At 35.2% G+C, this 12,525-nt stretch overlaps 1 protein-coding gene across 2 annotated transcripts; it reads right to left on the bottom strand.

Annotated features, from left to right (window-relative positions):
* Positions 1-708: 708 nt before the first annotated feature.
* LOC112044751 (phosphoribosyl pyrophosphate synthase-associated protein 2) lies at positions 709-12,471 on the bottom strand. 2 transcript variants are annotated; one of them, XM_024080705.2, is made up of 7 exons: positions 12,242-12,471; positions 12,018-12,131; positions 11,811-11,930; positions 10,102-10,390; positions 4,276-4,445; positions 3,134-3,248; positions 709-2,496 (listed from the first exon to the last, which is right to left on the bottom strand). In XM_024080705.2, the coding sequence occupies exons 1-7, from the start codon at positions 12,259-12,261 to the stop codon at positions 2,191-2,193; spliced, it is 1,134 nt and encodes a 377-aa protein (XP_023936473.1). In that variant the 5' UTR covers positions 12,262-12,471; the 3' UTR covers positions 709-2,190. The 2 variants fall into 2 exon arrangements, with proteins under 2 accessions (XP_023936473.1, XP_023936474.1); XM_024080706.2 differs by having other exon boundaries at positions 12,268-12,471.
* Positions 12,472-12,525: the final 54 nt, after the last annotated feature.

Here is a 12,525-nt window from a genome sequence, read left to right as displayed (position 1 = left end):
TTTGATGTTTGAATAGCATTGCCAACTCGTCAGAAATTCCCCAAATTGGGGAATATAAATTTTTAATTTTGCACTTTGAAAAATACTAGCAGACGCTCCGCGGTTTCACTCGTGTAATTATATTCCTGTGGGAATACGGGGATAAAATATTGCATGTCACTCACACTTACTGTGGCTTAATGAAAATATTTTTGAAGTTGGTCAGTAGATACAGATATTACCCGCTACAACACCACAAACTTTACCTCTTTTAGAATAAATAATAAATAAAATCAGGTACTCGGATTTTCAATAAAATAAAAAAATAATTATAAGGATAATATGGAAATACGCCTGTTAACTATAAATAAAACCTGCATTAATTTTACTTCCTTCTGTTGTTTCTATGGGAATTTGGTCGCTTTATTCCCCAGCTTGAAGAATTTCAGTTCGATTTATTCAATGACTATTGAATATTTTTAGGGTATTATGAAAATAGCTATTGGCAGCACTGTCAATGCAATGGTTGGTATTGCTATTGGTAAAATGGTAATTTCATTTTAACCCGACTGCGAGTTTTTTTTTAATATTATTATTTTTTTTTTTATGACCATTGATTGACCGTTATTTATTTACTTACCGTCGAAATATTGATAAATTTTAGTCCCTACTTTCAGTCTAGTCAGATAGGCACTCAAAAGATGAAAGGATTAATATTAAAACAACATATGCCACAAAATTATTTAATGAGATAAAAATAATATACCTACATATCAATAACAACATATATTTAAGACTAATCTATACATTATCTTACGTTTTATAAAAGCTTTGGACTTTAGTAAACATATTTGTAGTTTTTGATTCACATTGTAAGATACAAAAATCACAGTACTTTATGTCATAAATGTCACTGGCAGACCAAATTTTTAACACCATTACAAAACAAACTTATATATACCCTATAGTCTTTATATTTTTATTTATATTTAATGGTAATTACCCTTAAATATAAATATAATATTATATAAGTGCTAGGAAAAGGAAATTATCATTTGTTGAATCAAAAATATTTACCGTAAAAGCATTCCAAGTCCCCTCAACACTCAACAACCTTTATCAATGTAACAAACTTGTGAAAATACCGTTGATGCCTTTGATTTTTATATTACCCTAGATACTTACATACATCATACGAATTTAACTAATACTTAATACTTAAGCATTATTCAATTAGTATATTATATTGCTTTAGTCTTAACTAAATGGTATGACATATCAACTAATTTGTTCCTTTTTTAACCTGGCAACATAAAAAAGTAATTTTGCTTGCAAAATATGAAGTTGTCTTGTGTGTTATAGAGATTACTGTGGAAAGAATAATACTTAAAAACAACTTATAAAGTGAGAGAAATTAATACTAACAGTTTCCCATACTTCAGTTAATACTATAAAATACGTACTTACAATGCTAATTATATTTTAAAATGGTACACTCACGACACTTGAGTTACAATGTAGTTTTAGTCACTAGTTCTATATGTAAACGAAAAACTGCCTGTGCATCGATCATAGTTTGTAGATACCTTTTTCTGCTAAATGCACTTTTTTCAGTTATAAAAAAATGCATTACTTGTTATCATCAATGTTTGTATGACATATCAAAGATACAGAACCCTTATTGAATGTTTTTGTTTTCTAGGTTTAAATGTTACATTTTTTTTCATTATATAAAATTCTGATGATCTGTATAAACAATTTACACTAATACTTTGATGCAGTAGCGTAACTATCACCAAAGCCTCCGAGGCCTGGGTCCCAGGAAAATATCATTTTGTCATTGTATTTCTGAAGTGATCACTTCTTGTGAGAGGATAAACCGATTCGTAACGTAACGCGTTACGGCTGTCTGGCTTCCCTTTCTCTCACACTTGGCAGCAGGTTTAAGTTATCACTTCTGTCGAGTGTACTGAGACACATTTTTTTTTTTAATATTAGATTATTTCTGTTTATGATATTTAGTGCTAGGATCCCATTGAAGCTGTGGGCCTGTGGCATTTTGCCAGCTGTACAGTTCTATAGTTACGATACTGCTTTATGTATATTACAATAAAATTTACACTTACAGTTTATAATATGCTGTTGTTTTAAAGTTTAAATGAGATGAGTTGCATAAGGTGCCATATATCCAACTTTAGTGGCATATACTTATTAATCCTCAAGTGTGACGTTTTTGAACAAATAGGACATGGATTCTTTGTTGTGTATGCGTCTGATCGCCTCGCTTAGCAACACTGATATGTCGATAGTCTTGATTTTGTTGCACTGCATCTTCTGAAGCTCGTGGGGCACAGTGTTGGTGACCACCACCTCATCTATGGAGGAGTCCTCAATGAGTCTCGGTGCGTCGGATGACAGCAGCCCGTGTGTTGCCAGCACATAGATTTTGTATGCCCCACACTCTTTTAACACTTCTGCCGCAGCTACGAATGATTGTACGTCGTCGATCATGTCGTCCTGAAATTATTTTCATTTTATTATACTTTGTGAACTATATTGTCTATACCATAGTGTCTATGGTTGGCAGCTGTCAACCAGAGTAAAACTACCAACTCTGAGCTATATGTGTGAAAGGAGAAATACAAACTTGGGCCCAAATTCAATACCGAGTTGAATATTGGCCTTAAATAAGAACACATAAGGAGATCTCAATTTTCAGAAAAATCTATGTTGGTTAAATCAGCTAACTTATTATAAAAGGTACATTACATATACTAATGGCAACTTGATTGGATCCGTTTGACATTAAATTCATTATATTATCTGTGTCAAATTGACAGCTTTTCTAAGGATTTACCAAAAATTTGACACATTTAGGATATTATTGATTGATTATATTAATTTACGTAATTGTTGTTAGTGTTAAATTTTGAAGTACAAATTATGTAAAATGTATATGCGGATGTCAAGAAGACGCGTAACATTTGGTTTTTTTTATGGGTTACGCCAGCTTCACTACGCTACTTGTAAAGACTCATTCTGGACATTCTTTGGACATAACATAACTTTTAGTTGGGCTCATGATAGAGCCGGATATAACCGTGAGGCAATTAATATTATACATATGGTTAAGGCATTTAAAAATTACACATACCACCATAATAGCAATTCTGCCTCCTACATCCCCCACTACGTTAATGGGGGGCTTCTCTTTGGCAGGGTGTACAGGGACTCCAACAGACACATCCATTGTTCTGGATCTGTCCACACTGAAATAAAATGTTATAGCAATAAATATTTGTTTATATTGTGGAAATCATAGTCGCCCGCACAATACCTAGTAAATCAAAAAGGAATGGTATATGTTGCTATAGTTGTCCTTTATAATTACTAACTAAAGATTTTAATTAAATGAAATAGTCTGATAAAAATTCACAGTACAACACATCCTGCAGGAATCATGGATTCCTGCTCCAAGGTCCAATTTATCTGCATACTTAAAGTAATTTCAATTTGTTTACCTTCTTCTTCATTTAACCGTCAAAAGGTATCAGACTTTCACATTTATAATATCAGTATGGATAATGGTTATACTTGTAGATTGAAGAGAACATAATTTTAATTACATTGTAGTTGTGAGGCACATTTAAATGTACACATTACATACTACCGTGAGAGCCGTGATATCCCAGTGGATATGACCTCTACCTCCGATTCCAGAGGATGTGGGTTCAAATCCAGCCTGGGGCATGCATCTTCAACTTTTCAGTGGTGTGCATTTTAAGAAATAATATATCACGTGTCAAAAGGTGATGGAAAACATCGTGAGGAAACCTGCATACCAGAGAATTTACTTAATTCTCTATGTGTGTGAAGTCTGCCAATCCGCATTGGGCCAGTGTGGTGGAAGATTGACCTAACCCCTCTCATTCGGAGAGTAGACTCGAGCTCAGCAGTGAGCCAAATATGGGTAGATAACGATTACATACTACCCATGGCATCTCCCATGACTCTCGCAAATAACGTGGCTTTCTAGTGGCACAGGAATTTTCAAAATCACTTTAGTAAATCCTGAGATTACCCCTACACCACCACAAAGTTAATCTCTTTATAATATTAGTAATAATAAGCTTTATTTTTCCAATTTAGATAGTACTTAACAATATCTTAAAACTATTTTAACTAATCTATATATTTATCTAAAGAATTATGTTATGTACTAGTTAATAATGGGCTCCTTCGGGTATATTTAAGTATAATAATAATATTAGTAAGTATAGATTATATTCAACTTACCTAGGCATGCAAGGCGGTGAGTATCGACCGTCAACCTCATCACTTTCCGCCTCCTTCTGTTCTCCGTGTATCACTGCAATGGCAAGCCGCAGCCGCTCCGCATATGATGTGGCTTTCTTAGCAGAGCCAGGGTTCCGTGCCACTATTACAGAGTTCCGGTAGTCTGGGATCTGGCAGAATTTTAATTAAGCTGCATTAATTGCAAAATTTATCCTGTAAAGTACTTTGCAATTGGAATGCATGCAAATGTGAATTAATAGCCATTAAAATTCATACACAGTGGGAGTATCTGTATGTCTTCACAGCACAGAATGAAGGACTTTTCATATAAACTTATAAAAAATATAAAATAAAATATTGGCTTCAGTTTTAATTATATAATGACTTCCAACAAAAATTATCAAATGTCTTCATTGTTCAGAATTGTTACAGTTTTATTATAGGTAAGACAAACAGAGAAACACCAATACTGAAGATAGTTACTCAATGTCTAAGGGTAGAGTCACAGAATATATTGGATGGCAAAAAGACCATGTCCCAGCTGATATAAAAAGAAAGAGAAAAGAAACCAGCCCAAGCCAAACTGAAAAATTACACAAAATGACAAAAAATAATTTACAATATGCAGTTCATACGCAAAATCAATTTGATGTTCTTGAAGAAACAAAAACAAATAATGGCAATGAGGATGAAACTTATACCCCAAAACCGGAGCCAATATTTGTCACTGGAGTAATCAAAATTGCACCTCTAAAAGAACTTTTAAGTAAAACTGTTGATTCTAAATCATACACAATGACTACACTCAGATCAGGGCATATAGTAAAAATTATGCCTCAAACAGTGGACACATATAAGAAAATTAGAGATGCTTTTACTACGAATAATGTCAGCCACTACACATACAAATTAAAATCGGAACGAGCATACAGAGTGGTGTTGCGTGGACTACATTCCTCTGAATGCACAGAAACAATAGCAACTGAACTCAGAGAAAATGGGCATGAATCCAGGCAGATCGTAAATGTCCTACATAAAAAGACAAAAGAACCATTACCGCTTTTCTTTGTAGATTTAGAACCTAATGCAAATAACACAGACATCTTTAAAATAAAAACAATAAATTACACAAAAGTCACCTTTGAAGCTCCGTACAAAAAGAAGGAAATCTTGCAGTGTAAGAGATGCCAGAGGTTTGGTCACACTAAAAACCAGTGTTATAGACCATTTCGATGTGTTAAATGTGGAGGTGACCATCCTACTACAACATGTAGTAAAAGCCCAGAAATAGAAGCCACATGTGCAAACTGTCAAGAAAAGCATCCTGCAAGTTACAGAGGCTGTATCCAATATAAACAGTATAGGGATAAAATATTTAATGTAAAAGCCAAAATAAAACCACTACAACAAGAAAATCGAAAAGAAAGACCAGCTTCTCCAAACGATTACAATACCTCTAATAACCCCGACAGCTATGCTGAAGCTGTAAAACGGGATCACGAATTCACAAGAAAACCAAATGCAAGACCAACCAATACTGTTTCATATGAAACAGACAGCCTAGGAAAAATGTTAGACACTATGTTTAACAAATTTCAGCAAGTCATGACTAAAATGATGGACAACATGATGGATCGAATGGTCCAACTTTTCAAGGCTCTTGTAACCAACCAAGTAAAATAGGTAATCTGCGAATAGTTACATGGAACGCCAATGGGATGAGAGAACGTCAGCTTGAACTTGAGGTATTTTTAAATACTGAAGGCATTGATATAGCACTAATAAGTGAAACTAGAACAACAGCTAAAACTTACATAGCAATAAAAAAATATGTAACATACATGACAAACCACCCATCAGGAAACACTCATGGAGGAACAGCAATAATTATAAGAAAAAACATAAAGCATTTTGAAATGGAAGCTTTCTGTAAAGAAAAAATTCAAGCCACCTCAGTTAAAATACAAAACAATAAGACAGACATCATTATCTCAGCTGTATATTGCCCTCCCAGGCATACTGTAACTTCTGACGATTTTAACACATATTTCTCTACTCTTGGCCCTAGATTCATATGTGGAGGGGATTGGAATTCCAAACATACGTACTGGGGATCGAGACTAACAACAACTAGAGGACGTCAGTTGTATAAAACATTGAAAAGCTCTTGTTTAGAATATGCATCAACGCGCACTCCAACATACTGGCCGAGTGACCCTAATAAAATTCCAGACCTTCTAGATTTTTATGTTTTGAAGGGAATTAGCTGCAATTACCTAAAAGTAGAATCCTGCATAGATTTATCTTCAGACCATACTCCTGTAATTCTAAATTATAGCAGCAAAATATTATATAGTAGACCTGTCCCAAGATTGTACAATCGAAAAACAAATTGGAAACTATACCAACAAGTAATCTATACTAATATTATAAAGAGGTAAAGTTTGTAAGTTTGTAAGTTTGTAAGTTTGTAACAATTCTTTGAAATGGGGTAATCTTCGGAACTACTGGTCCGATTTCAAAAATTCTTTCACCAGTAGAATGCTACGTTATCGGGGAGTGCTATAGGCTATATTTTATATTTCTGTCATATATAACTACTGAGTTATCGCGGGTTTTCTCTTACGGGTCGGACCGAAAAACTTACTTATTCGCATGCGCTGCCTCAACCATTGCGTATAACTGAAATTGATGTATGGAGGCTTTTTGAACCTTTAAAAGTTCTACAAAAAAGTCCGCGACACCATATATCTATCTTTTATATTTTAGCAGATATAGTACCTTTAGTACTTTAATAATTTATTTAAATTTTTAACTAAGGTTTACGTCATTATTTACACAACTAAACTTAAATCCTTATCAAAATAAATTATTTAATAATCACAAGGATATTATAGAGATAAGATTTGCCCTTTACAGTATGTTAATTAGTTATATAGTTTCGGAGATAATACAAAATTTCTAAAAGTCGCAGAAATGCCGCTATATGACGCCCCGCGGTTTCAATTACGTGGTTCCCGTTCCCGTGTGAATATGAGGACCAAACATAGCCTATGACACTCGCAAATAATGTAGCTTTCCGTTGGTAAAAGAATTTTCCAAATCGGTCCAGTAGATCCAGAGATTACCCCCGACAACCACACAAACTTTACCTCTTTATAGTATTAGCATAGAAGTCGCTTGGGAAATTATAGTCTTTTGGTCATTGCACCACGCTCAAAAGGCTGGATCAATTTTGCTGAGGGTAGGGATAGGATAGGGGTAGGGAAGGGGTAGGATAGAGGTAGGGTAGGGGTAATTTAGGGAAAGTGTAGGATAGGGTAGGGATAAGGTAGGGTAGGGGCAAGGTAGAGGTAGTGGAAGGATATGGAAGGTATAGGGTAGGGTAGGGTAGGGGTAGGGTACGGGTAGGGTAGGGTTAGGGTAGGGGTGAGGTAGGGGTAGGGAAGGGTTAGGTTAGGTTAGGTTAGGGGTAGATTAGGGTTAGGGTAAGATAGGGTATGGATAGGGTACGGCTAGGGTTAGCGTAGGGGGGAGGTGGGGGCAGGGTAGGGTTAGCGTTAGCGGTAGGGTAGGAGTAAGGTAGGGGTAGGGTAGGATAGGGTATGGATAGGGTACGGGTAGGGTTAGGGTAGGGGGAGAGAAGTTTACATCAATTTTTACGCGGACGAAGTCGCGGGCGTCCGCTAGTCTCCTCTAAGATAAATCTAAAAGTACCATTGAAAACAGAACAAGACATTGAACAAAATATTGAAGAATTAAACATCCTTTTACACACAGCAGCTAAAGAGTCTACCCCATTTCTCAAAGAATCTGAAATCATGGCTCAAATTTACCCAAAAGCCATAAAAGATCAAGTTAGGATACGACGAAACCTTAGAAAATCTTGGCACCATAGAAGATACCCAAGTAACAAAAAGGCGTTTAATGAAGCCTCGGAGGAACTAAAAAATCTTATTAAAACATACAACAATGATAACCTACAAAATTACTTGACGAGACTAACACCTACACCAAGTACAGACTACTCTCTATGGAAAGCCACCAGGAAGATGAAGCGACCTAACACTCATGTACCACCAATTAAAAAGCGAAATGGAACTTGGGCTAGATCTAATATAGAAAAAGCTACAGAATATGCAGAATATTTAAATGGTGTATTTACACCCCATCAGAGCTTAGATCAAATTCATGAAAGCGAAGTACATACATATCTTCAAACTCCATTCCAAATGTGCCTGCCGCTGAATAGCTGTTCTCCAAAAGAAGTTACTCGAGCCATTACATATCTCAAAGGCAAAAAAGCTCCAGGATATGACCAAATAGATGATATGTTGTTAAAAAAACTGCCACACAAAGGAATCATGCTCCTAGTTATTATTTTTAATGCCTGTATTCGACTAGGTCATTTCCCAAGCCAGTGGAAAATCGCACAAGTGGTCATGGTCCCAAAGCCTGGTAAACCACCCCAGGAGACGTCATCATACAGACCAATAAGTCTTCTTCCAATACTAGGAAAATTATTTGAGAGAGTCCTACTCAACCGACTTCTACCTTACTTACAGGACATAATTCCAACCCATCAATTTGGTTTTCGTTCACACCACGGCACTGTAGAACAGATTCACCGTCTAGTAGACATCATTAGCAGAACCCTAGAAAACAAACAGTATTGTTCTGCTGTCTTTATAGATGTAGGTCAGGCTTTTGATAAAGTTTGGCATAAAGGGCTCCTATATAAAACAAAAAAGCTCCTACCACACTCATTCCACTGCCTTCTAGATTCTTATTTGCATAATAGATGCTACCAAGTTAAATGCCAAGATGAAGTATCGCCGCTATACAATATTGAATCTGGTGTCCCACAGGGAAGCATTTTGGGCCCCGTACTATATCTTCTGTTTACTGCTGACTTGCCTATAAAAGAAAACACTACAGCTGCAACATACGCCGATGATACCGCTGTTCTGTCAGTACACGAAAATCCGGAAGCAGCTTCACTGAACCTGCAAATCCATCTAAATGAGATTGAAGATTGGCTAACAAAATGGCGTATAAAAGCAAACCAAAGTAAATCCACACATGTTACATTTACACTTCGCAGAAAAACATGTCCACCTGTAAAACTCTTTAATGAAGAGCTTCCTCAGGCAGATGACGCTAAGTATCTTGGCATGCATCTTGACAGACGGCTTACATGGCGTAAGCATATTTGGACTAAGCGCAAACAGCTTGACACAAAATTAAGAAACCTGTACTGGCTGACCGGCAAAAAGTCTCAGCTGAATAGTACCAGCAAGTTAGCAGTATACAAAGCTATATTGAAGCCGATCTGGACTTATGGTATACAACTTTGGGGAACAGCCAGTACAAGTAACATTGAGATACTGGAAAGATTTCAAAACAAGGCTTTAAGATGTCTTTTTAACATCCCGCCATACATAAGTAACAAGAATATCCAAAGTGATCTTAATGTTAAGACAGTCAGACAGGAAATACAGTGCTACAGTATCAAATATCAGGAGCGACTAGCAATGCATGTCAATGACTTGGCAAACAATCTAGAAGGAGACGGCAGCCTGCTTTTTTGCAGACTGAAACGCAACAGTGTTCAAAATCTAGCCAAGAAAAATAGCTAGAATACAGCATAATAGGAGATTTGTTAATGGACTTACTCCTTCTGATGACCCATAACCTCTAACCAACAGACGAACGGCTCAATGTCGAATGACAGATTGCCGAGTAACAGTATAAGAGAAAGGAGAAAAAAAAAAAAAAAAAAAATTATAGGTAAGATTCAAATATACTGAACATGAAAATACTTACACTTTCCTGAATATACTGCAACAAGAAAGGCGATGCCCTCAGATTATCAACGGGACAATCAAAGAAGCCCTGTATCTCTTTCTGATGCAAGTCCATGGTTATGATGTGAGTGAGACCTGATTTGCACATCATTTTGGCAAGCAGCTTAGTTACGATGCAACCACGTTTCCTCATTTTGCATTGCTTGCTGTATGGCAGATATGGAATGACACCAACTATAGAGCGTGCTGACGACGTTTTACAAGCATATGCCATTATAAGTAGCTCCATTATATTGTTGTTAACATCCCTGAAAGCAAGTAAAATTGTTCAATATAAAGAAAGGCAGCCAAAAACTGACAGTTGTGCAATAAGTAAATAATAATAATTAATCAATGCTCAAGATCATGTCATAACCTTGTTCCAATAACACTTTTTTACAATATTTTTTTGGTTATGCTGTCCCTACATTAAGAAATACTTAAATGTAAGAATAATCAGCATTTACAATCACTATTTGTTTATGTAGTAATTGTATTTAATTTTTAAATGGTACAAAAACTTATTGACAAGCTGTGTCACAAACAGCTATATTGTAGACTAGTCACATTCACAAATAATGTGGCATTCCATTGGTAAAAGAATTTTCAAAATTGGTTAAGTAGGTCCAAAGTTTACCTCCTACAACCTCACTTTACCTCTTTATAATATTAGTACATAAATATAATACATGTCCCAGTAGATTATCCTTTATAATATAAAACTTGGCTCCTAACCCTAATATAATTTATCAAGCACTGAAAATGTTACAAAATCAAAAATAAAACATTAAGTAAATGAGAGTAAATTGGTCAAATTGTTTATGTTGTATGTATGATCACAAATTTCACATTCATAAAAGAAACCTTTTTTATTAAGAAACTGTGTCAGTCAGTCAGAATATACCCAAAAAAATTATATTGCATAGTATGTCATATGTATTGATGAATAATTTTGAAAATATGTATTAGAAGTTTTTTAGATCAGCTGATATATTTTGCTACTACTAACATGATATTTTTCATTAAGTATTGATAGCCAATGTGTATTCAATGATGACTAACAATGATAAAAATTATCTTTTTCCAACATTGATTTTGTTTATTTATGACTTCATGTTATCTTGATAAACATTTTTTCATTTGAATAGCAGTTAGTAGCAATTTTTACTGTGGGTATTTTCAATTACATGTCTATGCTTATATTTGAAAAATATAAGATTCAAATCTTATATTGTTAGTTTATCATGATTTATAATAATAAATAAAATAATATCACATGTTTCAAACATTTGAAGGAAAAACATCATGAGGAAACCTGCATACTTGGGTTTTTTTTAATTCTCTATGTGTGTGAAGTCTGCCAATCCACATTTAGCTAGTGTGGTGTACTAAGCCTTAATCTCTCTCATTCTGAGAGGAGACTCGTGGTCAACAGTTAGCCGAGTATGGGTTGTTAATGATGATTATGATTTAACTCAAAAACTACTCAACCAATTTTAAATTTTTTTTCACAATTACAGTCTTCACCAGTAACACAGGGTCTATTTTATCCCCATAGTCACACAGGCACAGGTAAAACCGCGGGGTGTCTGTTAGTAACCCATCAAAGTCTTTCATTTACCTACAAAAATGGTATATGAGGGATTTGTACATATGATTTATTGTAATAAAGAAAGATCAAGGACTTACTTTGTCCCAGTCTGTACTATGTAAATATTCTTGCCGCGAATCGAGTCCGCAATTTCGACCATAGTTTCCCTGTTTGTTTTGTGGTAGACTGAACATCCTCCTTTGCGTACACCCAAGCGGCTGAAAGAAAATAACAGTACAACATTCTATGAAGGTCTTAAGGTTAAACTAATTAACTTATTAATAGAATCTAGGAAAAGTAATTACTTCGCAACTAGGTCAGCCAACTCGGGGTGCGAGTTACCACTCAAAATTACTACGTCTGACGTGGAATTTATCTCCATATTGCACTTCCGCGAGCGATTTGTGAAGCCCACCAGCCTGTGAAATCATACAACATTTTGCTTCAGTAACCTTGCCACACATTCGGAGTAAACAAATACGACGTAAGATTATAGAATGCACGTTGCTTCAAAAAGAAAACAATAAACCTGGTTTTGTTGAGTAACATAATAACCTGATGGCTGTCCTTATTTACGGCGTATGTAAAAATGTACTTAATATCAGGTTATTTCTGCAGCACGGGACGTTAATGAACAGAAGATTTCACTTTATCTGTTGTATTACAAACAAATTAAGCTATACGTTTATTATTAAAATAAATAGAACAACGAAAATCGGCAATCTGCGGCCCATGAACCGCCAAAGTTGCCACATAAACAATCTTAAACTCCCGAAGCCAACTCCTGAATACAGAGTTCAAAGAATAAGAATA

This window comes from Bicyclus anynana, chromosome 11, assembly GCF_947172395.1.
Source record: "Bicyclus anynana chromosome 11, ilBicAnyn1.1, whole genome shotgun sequence".
Classification (NCBI taxonomy): Eukaryota; Metazoa; Arthropoda; class Insecta; order Lepidoptera; family Nymphalidae; genus Bicyclus; species Bicyclus anynana.
Note: the sequence above shows the minus strand (reverse complement) of the source record. Positions and strands in the feature narration are given on the sequence as shown.